We start from the raw sequence: 19,245 nt of genomic DNA on the forward strand, positions 1-19,245 counted from the left end.
GGCACATCCTCTAACAGAAGTGTGGATGTGGCACTTAGGGACACGACTCAGTGGTAGAGTTGGCAGCGTTGGGTTTATGGTTGGACTCGATGATCTTCAAGGTCTTTTCTAACCTAACGATTCTGTGATTAGCAGCAATGTCACCCTTTCCATGGATACCTCTAAGCGCCACTGGAAAAGCCATGGGCTCTTCCTCGGGCTGTGGTCTCTGGGAGGAGGATCCCACCCCAGCCCACATACCTGTTGGTGTGCGAATTGTTGTGCATGAACCAGCTCCGGTTATTGTCCACGTACATGGCCCAGGCCTTGTCATCCTTGCCCAGCATGGCATCCTTGAGGACATCGATGCGCGCCACACCAAAGGCCGGGTCAGGGTGGTTATCGTAACGATCAATTGAGAGCTCCCAGTAATGAAGCCCTTTGGAAAAGCCCGTTTTCCCCAGCACAACCCTGTCATCGTAGCTGTTGCAGGTGACAGTAAGGTTGTCATTGGAGAAGATGATGTCAGCGTGGGCCGAGGAAGGATCGAAAGAGAACCAAGCAACTGGAATACACAAACAACATCAGGTTAGGATGGTGGGAAAGCGGCCGTCACCGACCGAGCCATGTGGAGTGGACACGGAACAGCGCATGCTGCATGCAGAGAGACAGAAGGCACGGCGGGGGCTGCTGCCCACTGATGCACAGCGAGAAGCAGGCAGGGAGCTGTGCAGCGGTGGGGGCTGTTGGCTCATGGAGAGCATCTCCCGTCACGGAGGGATGCTTGGAGCTTGTGCAACTGCAGCCTGCCAGCGTGGCTGAGGTTTTACGGCTGGGACTCGACGAGTTTTGGTGCTCCTTGGTGCCTGTCTGCCTCCCTCTCTGCCCACTCTCTGTCTATCTTGGCTCACGAGCCTGCAGGATCCTCATGACCTCCTAAAATCTGGCTCTAGGAGAAGGCATCTTGCGATCTTGACCAGGTGTCCAGGTTCTAGCTAACGTAACTTACCCTTACCACTAAGGGTTGCTCGTGCAAGGAACAGTTTGCAGGAAGGGGACTGAGAATTAGGAGATAAACTCTGTGTATTTGAGGGCTGGTGGACTTGGGCCCCAAAAGCACATACAGAAGGTCTGCGTTGACAGAAACGCTACATCACACCGAGAAACCTCCCTGCGGAGCAACTGGCCACATGTAAGACAAACACTAGCTCAGGAGAAGGCTGCAAAATGCCCCAAAACCTCCACGACTCGGTACGGCTGCTGCTTTAAATGCACGGGACTCGGTTACTGCAAATTGGACAAAATAGAGCAGCACATCCTCAACAAGACAGAGGCACAGGGTTTCACAAGCCACCCGCCCAGTTCCCCAGGTGGTTTTTCTCCAGCGGTCACTGAAACGTGAACTGACACCTTCACAAACCACTCCCGCGCCTGCAGGAGTAAACACGGCTTGAAAAATAAAACACTCGGGTGAGATTGATTCATCGGTTTATTGGATCATTTGACGGGACAGCTCACATGCACGCGGGTGCCCCAGCTTTGCAACTCGACGGAGGCGATTCCGTACCTGCCACCATTTTTTTAATGTCAACTGTGGTCATTCCCAAGGAAAGGCATGCAGGAGAGAAAAGAGCACGTAAGGTTGGGTAAAGAAAGGAATGAGAAACGATTTCTGCTTGCCTGCTTCTCCAGCGAGCGCATGGACCTCATGAGTAAGGCTCAGGGACATGGTTGCTTAGGGACATGGGTTAGTGGCAGATAGGAATGGCTGCACTCGATCCAAGAGGTCTTTCCCAACTTGGTGATTCTATGATTCTATTTGAAGGTGGGGAGAGATGGAACGAGGGTGGGTTGGAGCAGCGTGTGAGCCGCTCGAGGAGGGAATCCCGCAGGGCTGGGTGTGGAGTTCCTGCTCCCCAGGGAATGAACGGGGCTGAGCTTGCAGAATGCAGCAGTGCCACGGCCCTGGGAGGCACGGGATGCTACAATGAGCACTTGGTCTAATTAGCTCCGGAGGCATCGCCTCCTCAGCATCAGGCCCATGTGCAAGTCCTTAATGAACTGGAATGCTTTGAGCAGGAGGATCGGTTCTTAATTACAGGGCCACTCCCAGAGCACTGACTTTAGGCTTCTCTTGAAAACCATATGGAGGAAAACTTAAAATGCCTTCATATCATACAGCAATCACCATTCCTCCTCTAAATTCACCTACTGGTAGGACATGACAATGCCCTCGGACCGTTGGGGTGTCCTGTGCAGGGACAGGAGTTGGACTCGATGACCTGGCAGCCTGATCCAGCGGGAGGCGTCCCTGTCCATGGCAGGGGGTTGGAACGAGATGATCTCTAAAGTCCCTTCCAACCCAAACTATTCTATGATCTTTGTGGGTCCCTTCCAACTCAGGGCATTCTTGGATTCTATGACATCCAAGAGGGCTCTGCAAGCAGGGTTTGCGCAAGAAATGCTGCTCACTCCCCAAAGAAAAGTTAAAAGATTGAAAAAGGAAAGAAAAAAGGAGGAGCACCACGGAGTAAGCGCCAGTTAATTGTAATAAATATACTTGCCTAATTGAGAGTAAGGCGATCCTTGTGTCTCAAAATTGCATCCTATAAAGAGATACTATATTTCACACATCACAGCTGAGAAAAAAACAGCCTGAAAAACCCTCAACAGCATTTAACCTTTAATTAAGCATCCATCCAGCCACGGGCGGCCTGATTCATTAAAAGCCAAAGCACATGGAGAGGGGGTTGCAAACATGACCCGTGAGTTTGAGTGTGGACTGTTGGCTGTTTTGGTGAGTCTCACCTCTGGGACACGGGGAGTACCTGCTCTTCCATGGCCAGATCCCATCACAGCCTTCAAGAGCGTCACGTCTGATTGTTACCTGCTCGGGATGCCAAATCATTGGACTTTCCTCTGGCAAAGGGGCAGGAAATTTTAGCCTGGGCACAATATCTTGGCTGTTTGGTATTTTCTAGATCGATCCTCAAATCACTTAAAAATGCCCACTCCTTGGAGTGATGGAAGAGCAGCCACTGGTGCTCAGTGAACTGGGACCACCAAGCTCTCCTGGGCTTCCTCTAAGGCAAGAGTGGAGCAGGAGAGGGGGTCCCTGGGCAGATTCTTGGCCTCAAAGAGTGCTGGGCTGTGTCTGTGACTGCCCCGGCAGGGGCAGGATGTGTTGGGCTGCTCTTCATCCTCCTGCAAACAATTCCAAGGAACCAGACTGCAGCTGGGGACTGATCCAAGAGCTTGTCCTCCAGGAGCTTGTCTTGGTCCAAAAGCTTGTCCTCCAAGAGCTTGTCCTGACCCAGGAGCTTGTCCTGATCCAGGAGCTTGTGCTAAGCAGGAGGAGAGAGCAACGTGAAGCCCCACATTGGCACTACATGAGAGGGCAGATATTGGATTTTAAGGACCCCGCTGGCTAACTCTGCGAAGTCTTCCCTTTTCCTCTGGCAAGAAAGCGGGCTTTTCACCCTGCTATAGTGTGTGTTGGTGGGTGAGCATCTGGCCATGGTTGTGCTCCATACCAAGCAGTGCTTGCTGAGGCTGTTTTAATGAATCACGCCCCGTGCCACTATTCAAAGAATGGTTTTCAAGGTCTCTGTGCATCGCTGCGATACAAGTTCACCTCAGTGTGACACAGCACGGGCACGTTTCAGATCCCGTTTTGCCCTGTCCCACCACCCCAGCACATACAAGTATTGCTCACGGCCATCGCGGTGGATCTTGGTACACTGGACACAAAGGAAGAAACGTCCGTAACAAAACAGAGTTGAAGCCATTAGCGCACAGCAGTAGGATGGGAAATAAAACACAAAAAGCACAAAGAAAAGAAAAGTTGCAGGGCCCCCGGTTATTCTGGCAAGGGTCATGCTGCAGCATTCCTCATTCCGGGTTATGGGATGGAAATCAATCGTGGGCCCCCGTTCTTCCTGGGCTTACACCACAGGAAGGCCTGAATTACTCCATTGGAGTGGTGTAAATCTAAAGCAGGTGGAAGAATCGGGGCCCAGGATTTTTAACAACGGAAGATGTGCAAAGAGGGGTTAGAAAACAGCTCTGAGAGAGGCACTGTGCCTGCAGCTCCTTCGCTGGCCGCCCGGTACCGTCACTCATTCTGCCTGTACTGCCTACGTGCCGCTCAGCCCGCGAGGACCGGGCGCAAGGAGGCAAGCAAAGCGCTTGTGGGTGCTGCCAGGCGAGCGAGGTATCACGGGAGTGGTTTCCTCCGCTCTGTGGGAAACAAGACTTCGATATTGTCACATAAAAGCTGAGCCCAGACAAGAGCCCACATCTTCAGGATGGGCGAGCTGGCCTTAGCGGACCTCGCTCACAACCAGACTCGCTTCTTTCTTAGGAGGGGTCAAGAGTTAATTGAGGAAACCAATTTTGGAGAACAAATCTTGAGGCAGAGCCTGTGTTTCCTGGCTGTAGAGGGAAAGCAAACCCTTGAGACGTCCCCGCAGGTTTCTCCCAGGGAGGGTCTGCTCTTCTGACTGTCCCTAGACACAAGGTCAACGCATGCTAGAGATGAGGGATCTGCGCTGCCGGCTGGCTGGGCCAGATTGGTCAGCCAAGAGCAGCACCCATGGAAGGAATTACTGCGCTGCTCCCTCACCCCATGCATAAACTTGCCCAGGCTGGTCCATACGGATGAAAACACCACGAGAACTATGCCACCGCAAGTCCCTGCGCGGCAGGAGCAGGCCACTGACAAACAGAAGGAGTTCCCCCTGCCATCCGCATGTCATGGGAAAAACAAACACAACAGAACAAAACAAACAGAGACTTTGGAGATGCCCAGAAGCACAGATCAAGAGGAAATGCCAGAGGCACTCGGCTCACCAGCTGAATTCAGGGACTGTAAAGAAGAATGCAAGCTCAGCTGGTGGGCCGAAGATCTTAGCTCAAAGTAGGATCTCCCCGAGAAGCTGGGTTGTAGATTAAGGGTGGAGGAGAAAGGACTCATTCTACGAAGCTGCGATCTTTCCAAAGGCACTGGAAAAGGGAGGGTCTGTTCTTCTGACTGCGTGTCTAAACGTAAGATCAATGCAAACTAGAGATCAGAAATCGGGTCTGCTGGACGGCGTCACTCCATCGCCCAAGAGCAGACCTTGGAGTGGAGCACAGACACTTTGGCACGCACGGACGCCGCTTTGCTGCAGGCAGCGTGCGTACGGTGTGCGGAGCAGCAATGTCTGGTGCTGCGTAAGCCAGCAAGACCCTTGCCTCTGAGAATACCGGTAATAAACACATTTTCATCTTCCAAAACGTTACCATCATGATCAATTCAACAGGTTTTTCTTTCCAGTGAGTCAAGCACCTAAAAAAATTCACGTTACCATGCATGCTTCCCGTCGTTCTTTAGTAAATCTCATACCTCTGTGCACAATAATTACTGGTGGACAAGCCAGTTGCTCGCCGCTGACCCTTGTTTTGCAGGGCTGTGCTAAGGTGTGGTACCCTAAGTACTACCAAGCACCCACCTTACTCAAAGGTTGCTCGGGATGTGGTGTTCTTGGTATCCCTTTGTACCTGTCAAAACACATCTGAGCCTTACAGTAAGAATTTAACTCATGGGATTCACAGCAAAGCATCGGAGTAGAGAGAACCTCTTGGGTCAGTGGTTTCTGTTCCCCGCTACCACAAACAGGGTCACCTCCTGCAATTTCATCCCTAGCCTCATCGAGGGATAGGTTAACGTGGAATGTGGAATCCACCATCCTCCACACATTCAAATCAGAGAAGCTCCCGAACGCTGTACCCCAGCCTCCCTGTCTCACCTGGCTGTGAATACAGATTGAGCTGAAAAGCACGTTAGAACAGATAAAAGGAAGCGTTTCTTTGCGTGGTGGGGTGGAACTTCTGCAACTTGCTGCTGCACGAGGCTGTGGGAGCAAAGGGTGTCCGTGGGTTCAGCCACAGGTTAGAGAAACCACCGCACAACGGGTCAATAAGTGGAGTTCAAAGTTAGGGTAGGATGTGTTCTCCAACATCTACCAAGAGGGAGAGGAACTACTACCAAGAGCAGCTGGGCTCATGACTTTCCCTAACTAACATCTTATGTTCCTGTAGCTCCTCGCTGCTTATTTCCCCTTGTGGGGTTCACCTCTTCCAAAATTGCTGGTTAAAATACTTTGGTTGTTGCTGAAAGTCACCCCATGGCTGGTAAGGAACTTCAAGATGGGCCTCAGACAAGGAACTGGGCTTGAAAGAAAAGCTTCTGGTGCTCATCTAGGCTGTAGAAGGGCCCTCTGGCATGGTGCCCAAGCCCCTTTGCCACATGCTCAGCCCAGATGGAGCTGGAGCGGCTGTTTGTGGTCTTGGCAGAGTTTGTCAAGTTTGAGAACGCAGCAGAGGGGACAGCAGGGCACAGGGTGTGACGAGCAAGGTGTTCCTCCTGGTCCTTTGCTCCAAGGCTTGTGTCTCACCAAAGAAGCAAGAAGCCAACACCAGGCTTTGCCTTGAAACTCTGCAGCCATGGCTAAAGCTGGAGGGCTGGAGGGCAGGGGACGGGGAGGCAGCTCCCAGGCTCACGGCTGCAGGCAGCACAGGTGACACGTGTCCAGGTGAGTGTGGCTGAAGGCACAGAGCAGCCCAGCGTGAGGGCTGAGGTGTGGGCAGGCAGAAGGCAACGGAGCTGGGAAGGGTTATGAGGAGCGGCTGAGGGACCTGGGGTTGGTTAGCCTGGAGAAGAGGAGGCTGAGGGGAGACCTCATCACTGTCTACAACTGCCTGGAAGGAGGTTGTAGCGAGGTGGGGGTTGCTCTCTCCTCCCAGGTGATAGGATGAGAGGAAATGGCCTCAAGTTGCATCAGAGCAGGATCAGATTGGACATGAGGAAAAACTTCTTCACAGAAAGGGTTCTCAGGCCCTGGCAGAGGCTGCCCAGGGAGGTGGTGGAGTCCCCATCCCTGGAGGGGTTTAAAAGACGGGCAGATGAAGTGCTCAGGGATCTGGTTTAGTAGTGGACAGGGACGGTTGGACTCAATGATCTCAAAGGTCTTTTCCAACCAAGTGATTCTATGATTCTGTGCTATCCACTTAGAGCAGGACAGCCACGTCCAGAGAGATGTTCTCTTCATATTAAGTCAGTCTCTTCTTTTGTCCCTTCTTCCCACACGGACTCTTTTCAGAGCACGGCTGAAGGGAAAAGCTAAGACTACTTCAGAGAAAGCAGTGCTTAAAGCCTGATGCTGCTGTAAAGACCACAAAGAAAAGCCTAAGAGCTGTGATGTGCAAGGAATTCTATTCACCATGGCACTCGGATATCCGGAAGCTGCACAGAGATGTAATTTATTTCACTTTGAGTCCAAAGAAGGTCAGCCAACCTCTAAAAGCAGAAAATACTCCAGGTCTATTTGACTTTTTTCCTCCCTTTTGTGCTGGAATAACAAATGCAAAAGCCTATTCAGTGAGAAGGCGCAACGCAAGAAATGCTCATCCGATGCTCAGAAGAGCAAAACGTCTCTTTGCTGGCAGCAGCCCCAGCACAGCCTGGCCCTTTGGGACCGTGAACAGCTCTTCTTTCCCAGATTCCTTCATATTTTGGAGATTGGCTGGACAGTGAGGACAGCTACAAGAGGAAAGCAGAGCTGGAAAGATCATAGCAGAGATCGTGCAAACTGCTGGCTGTGACAACTTAAAGTCCACCTGGTTGTGGTTAGGAAACTGTACCTCAAATTGGTCTTATAAGACACAAATGGGACCAGAAGCCAAAGCTCTGCTGTCTCCTGCAAAGGCTGGTGAAGCTGAGTGGTGAAGTAGGTGAGAACTGTTGACCTCCGGGCTTTGGGAGTGGTCCTGGCCACCCCACATCCAGGTTGTCCTGTCCATGGATCTCCAGAGGAACACTGCAGCTTCCTTGGTATTGGTGCCCAGCTTTGCAAATACGCACACAGCTCTCAGATGGATGTGCCATGGCCTATGTGACCTGTGATTTGAGTTTTCTGCCTTTTATATGAGGAAGGTTTGCTACAGGTTTGCTCTCCACTCTACTTCAGCCAAATGCGAGTCCCATTCCTGGCCAACCTGTCCTGCCCATGCAGCCACACTTGGCACATGCTCTGAGCTGGAAGAGTTATCTCCTGCAGATAAGTGGAAGCAAGCAAGGGAAAACCCTGCATATCCTTCCTCTGCTTCTATTTGTAAACCAGTTTTCACCAGAAAGGCCTTTCTTCTCCTTGCTCAAAGCCACCAGAAGTGCTCTGTGGCAAGAAGGATCTCACCCAAGCAGCCCCACGAGCTCTGTGTGCTCCCCTCTGACCCCCGATTGCATCTGACAGCAGTCGACGGGGCCTCTAGAGCCGGCTACCAGCCACCTCTGGGGATGCTGCTGCAAACCAGATCTTCACACCGCCTGGAAAAAGAGAGCTTTTACTCTGGGAGGAAAGAAATCTGAGCGTGGAAAACCCCCATGGGGTTTCTTGCCTGGCAGTAAGGCTGCAGAGGGGCACAGATGGCAGTGGCAGCAGATTCCTTGCTTCACGGCTGCATCCCCCACTGCTGGGTTTGTTCAGCCTGGAGAAGACTCCGGGGAGACCTTAGAGCAGCTTCCAGTGCTGAAAGGGGCTCCAGGAAAGCTGGGGAGGGGCTCTTGATCAGGGAGGGCAGGGAGAGAATGAGAGGAACAGTTTTAAACTGAAAGAGGGGAGATTGAGATGAGATCTTGGGAATAAATGTTTTGCTGTGAGGGTGGGGAGGCCCTGGCCCAGGTTGCCCAGAGCAGTGGTGGCTGCCCCATCCCTGGAGGGGTTCCAGGCCAGATTGGATGTGGCTTGGAGCCCCTGATCCAGTGGGAGGTGTCCCTGCCCATGGCAGGGGGTTGGAATTAGATGATCTTTAATGTCCCTTCCAATCCAGACCATTTCCTGATTCTATGATTCAGACTCCCACTTCAATTCTTGGAGTCAGCCTTACGCCTCTCCACCTCCACGCTAGAAACAAGCCGATGTTCTGCGATGGATACAGTGCCTGGGGTGACAAATGTACTTAAAGTCAGGCGAGAAGACTCCTCTGCAACCTGCAAGGGAGTGTTTAACATTCTAACTGAGCGCCTGTCGGTGGGGGGGTGAGGCAGACGATGCCGGCGTGGCTGGACACGCGTGTGGCTCCCCGGTCTCTCTGCTCTCTGTCGTGCACGGCCGGGGTCTGGAGGAGACATCGTGCAGCTGTGGCGTTGTACAACCACGCACAGCCCTTAGTGTCTCAGGAGCAACGTTGACAGCGTCATTTTGGTTTAAACCGAATGAGTGAACACATCTGAGCTTCCCTTTGCTTAATGCTGCAACCCAATTTGAAACACCTCTCTGCAGGATGCCTCTCGTCGTACCTCCCCAAAGAACATCTTCTGCAAAGGAAAGGGGTGAGAGAGAAATTCTGGCAGTGACACAATCTTTCCCTTCCATCAGCACTGGTTTTCCTGCTGAGGGACCGGAGGACCAGGCTCCCTGCGTGGCGATGCTAAGCTCGGGTGTGCTGGATGCGCCCCAGGCGTGCGTGTGAGCAGTGCTGGAGCGCGTCGGGCTGGAAGGGTCGCAATGCCTTACCCTCAGACGTTTGGAGGACCAGGGTCTTGCTGTACGGGCTGACTCCTGTTTTGTTGAAGGCTTTGACGCGTGCGCTGTAGGTGCTGTTGAAGTGAAGCCCGTCCACCGTACACATGGTCTCCTTGCCCACGTACACCTCCTGCAAAGCAAGTGCAATTAGTGCCCAGTCTCAGGGATGGAAGAACAGCTCCTTGTGGTTGTGATGGGTTCAGCCATGCTCTGCTACCTGGGGCACAGTTAGGACCATGGGATACGGCTAAAGCAGAGCAAAATGACCCTGTGATTTGTTCCTTGACAATACTTTGCGCTGCATCCAAAGCAGCGCGGCCAGCAGGGAGGGAGGGGATTGTGTCTCTGGTGAGACCCAACCTGGAGCCCCGTGTCTGCCTCTGGAGTCCTCAGCACAGGAAGGCCATGGAGCTGTTGGAGAGAGTCCAGAGGAGGCCATGGAGATGACCTGAGGGCTGGAGCACCTCCCATACAAAGACCAGGCTGAGAGAGTTGGGGTTGTTCAGCCTGGAGAAGAGAAGGCTTTGGGGAGACCTTAGAGCAGCTTCCAGTACTGAAAGTGCACTTGTGAGAAAGATGGGGACAGAGTTTTTGCAGGTCCTGTTGTGATTGGACAAGGGGCAGTGGTTTTCAGACTACACATAAGGAAGAAATTCTTCACTGTGAGGGTGGGTTGGCCCTGGCTCAGGTTGCCCAGAGCAGTGGTGGCTGCCCCATCCCTGGAGGGGTTCAAGGCCAGGTTGGATGGGGCTTGGAGCAACCTGATCCAGTAGGAGGTGTCCCTGCCCATGGCAGGGGGGTTGGAATTAGATGATCTTTAAGATCCCTTCCAACTCAAACCATTCCATAATTCTCTGAATTGCCCTCATCTTGCTGGGTTGGCTGTGCTGCACCTTGGCCTCCCCACAGGCAGCCTCCTGCGCCTTTTTCTCTCCAATCCCACCCGTGTCACCTCTCTTCTGCCTTGACTCTACTCTGGTTCCTGCCTGGCTGAGTTCCTTGTAGAGGAATTTAGTCCCTGCGCCTGCTCTCAGTGGATATGAAGACACCAGGGTAATTATCAGTGTGTCAGATTGGAGGAAAAAAAGTCATATTTTGATTGTGTAATTACAGCAATTTCACAGCCCTCAGGCCTTAAACACCTCTGCTTGCTGGCAGCTGGCAAACCAGAAGTCCTTCATGGTAATTAGCGTACCTTGCGTGAAATTTTCAGCAACCAAAAAAGACAAGAGTTTCAAATGTGTTTGCAAGCCATAGCGATCACGGGCAAGGTGTTTCCACCCCCTCAAATAACCTTGCCACTCAAAAGAGCAGCTTGTCTGCACTGCCAGCTTCCCTGGGCACCCCAGCAGCGAGTCCCATGTTTCCAGGGAAGGTGAGCTACCTGAAAGGAGGTTGTGGAGAGGAGGGAGCTGGGCTCTGCTCCCAAGTGACAGGGGACAGGACAAGAGGGAATGGCCTGAAGCTCCGTCAGGGAGGGTCAGGTTGGATATCAGAAAAAAATTCTTCACAGAAAGAGTCATTGGGCACTGGAACAGCTGCCCAGGGAGGGGGTCGAGTCGCCTTCCCTGGAGGTGTTTAAGGAACGGGTGGATGAAGTGCTGAGGGACATGGTTTAGGGAGTGTTAGGAATGGTTGGACTCGATGATCCAATGGGTCCTTTCCAACCTGGTGATTCTGTGATTCTGTGATGACTCATAAAAACTCAAGGCTACTCCAGTTGCTTCATGGCGAGGCAATACTGGAGTCATGAGCAAGACTGTGCTGCCGAGCCTGGCTTCATGCTCTGAGCACCTACCCTGAACTGGCCGCCGTTGCCGTCATCGAGCTCGAGGATGTAGCCTTCCACCTGCACGGTTGACAAGGGGGGCTGCTTCCAGGACAGGGTGGCACTGTTGTTGTGGGTGCAACACTCCTCTAGCTGCAGGATCGGCGGCGCCGGCACTGGGGAGGAAACTAAACATAAATTAGTCTGACTCTGGCTGCTACGACCACAGAGAAGGAGCAGGATTTCAGCTGGAGCAAAAGTCTTATGAGGAGCCGCTGCACCTCATCTGCCCGTCTTTTATACCCCTCCAGGGATGGAGACTCCCCCGCCTCCCTGGGCAGCCTCTGCCAGGGCCTGAGAACCTGATGTCCAACCTGAACATGCCCTGACACAACCTGAGGCCATTTCCTCTCATCCTCCCTTGTTATTTGGGAGAAGAGACCAACACCCACCTCACTCCAACCTCCTTTCAGGCAGTTGTAGACAGTGATGAGGTCTCCCCTCAGCCTTCTTTTCTCCAAGTTAAACAACCCTGGATCCCTCAGCCGCTCCTCATAACCCCTGTTCTCCAGCCCCTTCCCCAGCTCTGTTCCCTTCTCTGGATGTGCTCCAGCCCCTCAATGTCCTTCTTGGAGTGAGGGGCCCAAAGCTGAACCCAGGATCCAAGGTGTGGCCTCAGCAGTGCTCAGTATGGGGGCACAATCCCTCCCCTGCTCCTGCTGGCCACGCTGTTTCTGATACAAGCCAAGATTTGAAGATGCTTGTTAACATTACAGAGGAAGTGCATGGTCCACAGCCTTCCTATGTTTTACCGCTGTGAAATGCTGGAGTGTGCCAATGGCTCTGGAGTCAGGAAACCCAAGCAAAAGCACACTGCCAAGCAAAACCCAGCTCCTAGCACCTTGACCTGGCACACAGCTGCCCAGAGGTCCAGGGCAGGGAGGCAGAAGGCTTCTCCAAGGGCCCAAACCACCCAGAAACAGGTAGAACTTTTGGTATGGACTGCCCAAGATTGCTGGGAGAAGACAAGAAACTCTCCTCTGCTGCCCCTTTGCTGGGATGAGTTGCACAGAAGCGCCCAACACGAGCAGAGACAGGTTTTTGAAAGGCACTGGAAATGTTCTTACCTTTCATCTGCACAAAATCGAGCTGGTGGATGGACTGCAGCAGAGGGGCATTGTCAAGGTTCAAGTCGAAGTCTGTGGTCATCCGGGGTGTGAGCGTCCCCTTGCCCCACTGGTCCTCGGTTAGGTGCACTCTCCTGATGAGAGCGTCGGAGATCTGGTGGCAAAGAGCAGCCTCAGCTATCGAGAGCTGCGTGCTGTGCCTTGTCCCTACCCTGCTCCCCCCTTCCCCAGCTGCCACTTCTGTCCCTGGCTGCCAAGACCTGGGACATCATCACACATGGTCTCTAGCATCGCCCTTTGCTGCACGCTCAGATGGGCCGAGGGACCCCAGGAGCTTTGGGGACTATTTTAAAGGCAGGATCTGGTACCAGAGGGACCAGCCCGGGGCTGAGCGCCACGATGCAGTTTTCAAGGGCTGTACGGCCGTTTCTTACTGGAGTACAACGAGACAGCACGATGTGATCTCAGCTCCAGAGATCCACCACTGTCTGCTGCAACCAGAGCCAGAAACGCCCCTAGCCTGGTTCTGCTTCTGATCTGCTGTGAACCTGGAGGCGATGAGAGGTTGGCCTTTGATTTTACAGCAGGAAAAGCTGGGAGTATCACTGGTGTAACCCCCCCAGCTCCTCTGCGTTACCCCTGGGCTGTGCAATGCCCTTCCCGCTCAGCCCAGATGCGAGCAGCTCCTCACCAACCTGCAGGAAGCCGCTGGGGTCGTTCTCCTTGATGACCTCCAGGCAGTATTCCATCAGGCCCGTGGTCTGGCGCAGCTTAACTGTGCAGTGAGAAATCTGGTCTCGCACCACCTGCAGTGGAGACAAGGAGATTGGTTTGGAGCTGTGGGATTTTGGGAGATGGGGAGCAAATGGGCTTTGGCGCTGGTGGGCACAGGGCAGCGCAAAGCCAAAGACTCAAGGGAGGAGAAAAAGGCAGAACTGGCCAAGACTTATTTACCAACTTCCAGATCTTTGAAACCCCAGTGAACAACAGTGAACAGTGTTGTTTAGCTCAAAATTATTAAGGCAGGTAATTAGTCAAAGCTGTAGGGCAGTCCCACGCTCTGTTTTTAACTGAGACGGCTTCCAAATGTCAGCTTATCAACTCCATGCAAAGCAAACGCCAGCCTCCAGAGAGAGATGCTGCTCCTGCAGCCTCTGTGGGGCTGCCCCATCCATCCTCCGCACGGAACCGGGCTGTGGAGCTCGCTCTGGGCAGCTGCACCCAACAATCTGGCTGAGGAGCGATCCTGCTGTTTTGGTATTTCCAACGCATCATCTCCATCAGCCTCAACTCTGACTGATGATCTGTTTGAGCTGCTCCTCTGCCCATCACAGAACCATGGAATGGTTTGCGTTGGAAGGGACTTCAAAGCCCATCCAGTTCCAACCCCCTGCCATGGGCAGGGACACCTCCCACTGGATCAGGGGCTCCAAGCCTCATCCATCCTGGCCTTGAACCCCTCCAGGGATGGGGCAGCCACCACTGCTCTGGGCAACCTGGGCCACGGTCTCCCTAACCTCAAAGGTTTTTTCCCCAAGATCTCATCTCAATCTCCCCTCTTTCAGCTGAAAACCATTCCCCCTCATCCTGTCTCTGCACTCCCTGATCCAGAGCCCCTCCCCAGCTTTCCTGGAGCCCCTTTCAGTACTGGAAACTGCTCTAAGGTCTCCGTGTAGCCTTTTCTTCTCCAGGCTGAACAACTCCACCTCTCTCAGCCTGTCCTTGTGTGCAAGTTGTTCCACCCTTGGATTATCTTTGTGGCCTCCTCTGGACTGGCTCTATCGGCTGAGATGGACCACGTTGCAGAATGGCCTCATGTTCTTACGGGCTCCAGCAGTAGACAGGGAATGAGCTCTGAGGGAGAGGTGTGCCAGTGAGAGGAGAGCAATCCTGCCCTGTGGCAGGGGTCACTATCGCACGCCAAGCTCTGCCTGGGGCTGCCCAGGCTGCACACTAGAGAGCATCCTCTTGCACGCAGGGGAAGATGTTTCAGCATCCCAGTAGCAGAATACCGGTTACAGTACCTGAAGGGGCTACAAGAAAGCTGGGGAGGGACTTTTTATAAAGGCTTGGAGTGATAGGACAAGGGACAATGGGTACAAACTGGAGAGGGGCAGATTTAGACTGGACATTAGGAAGAATTTCTTCCCTGTGAGAGTGGCGAAGCACTGGAAGAGGTTGCCCAGAGCAGTGGTGGCTGCCCCATCCCTGGAGGGGTTCAAGGCCAGGTTGGATGGAGCGGGAGGTGTCCCTGCCCATGGCAGGGGGGTTGGAACTGGGTGATCTTTAAGATCCCTTCCAACCCAAACTATTCTATGATTCTATGAATGCAAGTGTGTGGTTTGGCCAGTGCTGACCTTTCCTGAAACACAGCAGTGAGGATGCGGTTGAGGGTCTGATACAACGACGGAGTATTTGAAGGCTGTCTCATCCATCACGCTGCATCCCCACAGAAGGAGACAGCACAGATCTGCACCTGCTGCCAGCGAGATTTCTGTCATGGGAGACTGGCAGAGCAGCTCAGGAAGAGCGATTTTATGCTTTAGAGGAACATGCCCATGGCAGACAATTCTTCTTTTTAATGGAAGAGCTTTAAGGCTGTGTAAAGTTCTCCACTAGGTCTGAATAAAGCTACGCAGCTCTGGAGACTGCAGCGATTCAGGATGTTACAGGCAGTAAAAACGAGCTTCCCATCAGCATCAGCATCTGCAGTACGATGGAAAAAAGCTGCAATAAGCAGCGATTAACATTTTTGAAAGCACGGTTGTGTCCTCAGCACTGCAGCTGGTGAATCCCAGCGCCTGCGTGCCCACCACTCCATGCGCTCGAATGTCCACCCTAGGGTGAGGAGCATCTCCTCCTGTGAGCATCCCTACCAGTCCGACCGGGAAGGTGGAATGAAGCCTCTTGCAGTGAAATAACCTGGGTTTCAAGGGGTGCCACGACTCCTGCAGGGCAATCAATCACACCATGTGTTGCTTAATTATGATTTAATCACCTCTACTTCATCAGCTAACAGGAAGAAAAGAATTACCAGATTGGCAACTTGGGATAGCGTATCTGCCACTATGAAATGCTAGGAAGCACTTTCCTAGCCAGGACCTGATAATTATGGACCAGCCACCTCTTGCTACTTTTAGCAATCCCAGTAATCCCAGTTTCCGGCAGAGGGAGGCCAGAACAAGGCTGGATGCTGAGGAGGGGGCTGCAGCCAGCACTCCCCGTGTCCAAGTGGACGAGGCAGCAGGGGGAGCTCCCATATTGCTCTTCTAGTCAAAAACGTGCCTATAAGAGGCTTGCAGAGATGCTGGATGGCTCTGAGATGGAGACAGCGAGCAGCAGGATTGGCATGGACCAATTTTGGCCACAAACGCTGTCATAAGAGGGAAGACTTCATTCAGTGCCAGTTTCTAACACTTCGGTGCACTGGAATGCAACTGGGATGGAGTGGAACCAGCAGCTGGTCCTGGAGACCTGGACTCCTATGCTGACCTCTTCTGAAAGCGTGGGCAAGGCCCTGGACTTCCATTCTCCATGGGGATGGTCAGGGTGACATCCAGAAGGAGCAGATGGGGAGCAAAGCCTTGCACAACCCGCAGACTCTGCCATGCAACACAAAGCAGCCCCTTGCACTAATTTGACCTCTTCTGCCCACAGAGAGTGCTGGGGGGTTGTTCTGCTTTTGTAAGAGTTGTCGCCTGTGGGAATGAACAATCATTAAGGCTGGAAAAGACCTCTAAGATCATCCAGTCCTATAGTCAACGCAACTCCATCGTGCTTACTAAACCATATCCTGAAGTGCCACATCTATATGCCTTCTGAAGCCCTCCAGGGATGGAGACTCCACCGCTGCCCTGGGCAGCCTCTGCCAGGGCTTCACTACTCTTTCCGTGAAGAAATTTTTCATGCTATCCAATCTAAACCTCCCCTGGAGCAACCTGAGGCCGTTTTCTGTAGTCCTATCACTTGTTACGTGTAGGATCTCTCAGCTTCAGACCATGATGTTACCACTGGGTGTGAGGTGAGCCTGTGGGCTCTCACCTTGTTGGTTGAGCGTATCCTCACTGCAACTATGGAACCAGAGCAAGGTTTTGTGTTCCCTGCCTGCTGGGCTGCAGATGGGCAAGTGGGGATCACACCCTGGACACCCAGAAAAACGCACATGCTGGGAAGACAACAAAGATGGGATTGGCAAAACAATCTTCTTATCTTCTTTGCAGCTTAAATCTCTGTCTGGTTTGCCCAGGATAATGAATTTGTGAGCCTCTCTCTGCCCGACTGGATGCTCTTGAAGCATTACCAGTGGAACTGCCATCTGCTACCACCAGCCAGTCAGGAGCCCCTCCAAGGAACGGCAGTTGCTCGGTGAAGACAGGTATGGCGTTCCAGGACAGTCATGGTGTTCAGTTTTGGGCCTCTTGCTACAAGAAGGATATTGAGGGGCTGGAGCACGTCCAGAGAAGGGAACGGAGCTGGAGAAGGGGCTGGAGAACAGGGGTTCTGGGAGTTGCTGAGGGAGCTGGGGATGTTTAGTCTGGAGAAGAGGAGGCTGAGGGGAGACCTCATCGCTCTCTGCAGCTCCTGAAAGGAGGTTGTGGTGAGGTGGGTGTTGAGCTCTTCTCCCAAGTAACAAGGGAGGATGAGAAGAAATGGCCTCAAGTTGCACCAGGGCAGGTTCAGATTGGACATCAGGAAAAACTTCTTCACTGAAAGGGTTCTCAGGCACTGGCAGAGGTCGCCCAGGGAGGTGGTGGAGTCCCCATCCCTGGAGGGGTTTAAAAGACAGGGAGATGAGGTGCTCAGGGATCTGGTTTAGTAGTGGACAGGGACAGTTGGACTCAATGATCTCAAAGATTTTTTTCCAACCAAATATTCTATGATTCCATGGACATGTAGCTGGCTCCCCTGCTACCTCCTTAGCCAAGAGACAGGGTTATGGGTGAAGCAAGGAGACCGGCTACCACTGCTCCTGCATCAGTCCTGTGGGGCTTCCTGCCTCTGGCTGGAAGGATGGAGCTGGGACACGGAGATGCCAGTCCCAGCTCTGCCTTTCCACCTCGCCCACTCCCTGGCAGCAGGGTGAGGTGAGGCCAGCACCAGGCAGCTCCAGGCTGAGTAATTACCAAGCTTCCTGGTGGATTATCCCTGCTAATAAAGGGCTGGTCCGGTGTGGAAACGCTTGCTGCCTGCTGTTACAGAGGCTACATAAATCTTTACACATGTGGGTGCACACTGAGATACAAGAAATTCCATTTAAGGCTTCTTTCCCCATAACAGTGGTCAAAAACCCAGAACAGAGAGGCAGTGGAGCCTCCAGCCTTGGAGATATTAAAAATCCAACCAGAAGGAGCCTGGGGCAGCTGGCTCTAAGTGCTCAGAAACCACTCAAAGCAGTGGCTGCAGCTCTGTCCTGCTCCATGCCTTTACCCCCGGTGATTCTGCTCTTCTATAACTCTGTGGTGTCCTTCGTGGACTGAGCACCTGGAGGATTAGAGCATGAAGCAGTTTCACTGCAGTATCTACACTGCAGGCAAACTGACAGCAGAAATCCACATCTCCCTTCCCTGCCAACAAGCTGATTTAAGGCAAGAGGAGAGATCTTCAGCTGGGAACTGGCGGAGCTTCACAGCTTTAGAGCTTCTGTGCTCCAGACAAGAGGAGGAGATGCAGATAGGAACAATGAGACCCCATAGAATCATGGAATGGTTTGGGTTGGAAGAGACCTTAAAGCCCATCCAGTCCCAGCCCCTGTCATGGGCCGGGACACCTCCCACTGGATCAGGGGCTCCAAGCCCCATCCAACCTGGCCTGGAACCCCTCCAGGGATGGGGCAGCCACCACTGCTCTGGGCAACCTGGGCCAGGGCCTCCCTACCCTCACCGTGAAGAATTTCTTCCTAATGTCTAACCTAAATCTTTTCATACCAATTTAAAGCCATTCCCCCTCGTCCTATCACTCCAGGGCCTTGGAAAAAGCCCCTTCCCAGCTTTCCTGAAGCCCCTTTCAGCACTGGAAGCTGCTCTAAGGTCTCCTCGTAGCCTTCTCTTCTCCAGGCTGCACAACCCCAACCCTCTCAGCCTGTCAGAATGAATTGCTTTCATTAGGAAAAGGTCTTAAAAACAAGGCATGAGCATCCCCCATAACTTCAAAAGCACAGTCTACACCCAATGGGGCCCACAAGTTTTCCATATTGCCCGAAGCATCCCATAGTCCCTCCTGCACAGGAGGGATTTCTACTCCCTGGTGCACCTCAGCTCCATGGTATCCCAAGAATGAGGAGGATTTTGAGCTGAAAGCGACATTTGGAAGTTCCTTAAGCAAATATGGCTTTGTTAAGACTTGAAGGGCAACCTGGGGAGACCACAGAGAGCTGGAATATTCACCAGAGCACCAGGAAAACCATGAATGCCATGAATTTGGCATGGAAGTGGACAGCTTACAAACCTCTCCTGCAGCCAGGTGGGTAACAAACCTCCCTGAGTGGCCCCTTCTGGGAAAGGGCTAACAGGGATTTGGGCAGCTCCAGGCGTTTTGTTTATGGTTGTTTATCTCAAATGCCTTTTTATTCCCTGCCGGTGCCAAAGGAGGCAACAGCCAGAAAGCAGCAGCTAATTACAGCCTATAAAAAGGGTATTTGCTGTGCACTCATCGCAGCTCACGACTACCTTAAAATAGGAAATGTATTTCAAGAGCTTTTCTCCCCTGTAAGGTGACATTAACTGTAATTTACATTTTAATACAGCTCCTAGAAGGCAGAAACACCTGCACCCATCTCTACTTCAATGTCTTCCTCACCTTCTTTTTAGTA

General features: G+C 52.7%; 1 protein-coding gene across 7 annotated transcripts in view; it reads right to left on the bottom strand.

Annotated features, from left to right (window-relative positions):
• The window catches only part of TRIM9 (tripartite motif containing 9), a 68,618-nt gene that overhangs the window by 3,136 nt on the left and 46,237 nt on the right, over window positions 1-19,245 (bottom strand). Inside the window, exons 4-11 of one of the 7 annotated variants that reach the window (XM_054069032.1) lie at window positions 13,133-13,243; window positions 12,438-12,591; window positions 11,341-11,486; window positions 9,534-9,672; window positions 4,831-5,019; window positions 2,544-2,585; window positions 1,547-1,570; window positions 241-544 (exon numbers count right to left, since the gene is read on the bottom strand). In XM_054069032.1, the coding sequence (XP_053925007.1) occupies window positions 241-544; window positions 1,547-1,570; window positions 2,544-2,585; window positions 4,831-5,019; window positions 9,534-9,672; window positions 11,341-11,486; window positions 12,438-12,591; window positions 13,133-13,243 (1,109 nt within the window). Of the gene's footprint in view, window positions 1-240; window positions 545-1,546; window positions 1,571-2,543; window positions 2,586-4,830; window positions 5,020-9,533; window positions 9,673-11,340; window positions 11,499-12,437; window positions 12,592-13,132; window positions 13,244-19,245 lie in introns of all 7 variants that reach the window. The other 6 variants (XM_054069031.1, XM_054069034.1, XM_054069033.1 and 3 more) reach the window with 6 other exon arrangements.

This window comes from Cuculus canorus, chromosome 5 (assembly GCF_017976375.1).
Source record: "Cuculus canorus isolate bCucCan1 chromosome 5, bCucCan1.pri, whole genome shotgun sequence".
In the NCBI taxonomy this organism is placed as follows: domain Eukaryota; kingdom Metazoa; phylum Chordata; class Aves; order Cuculiformes; family Cuculidae; genus Cuculus; species Cuculus canorus.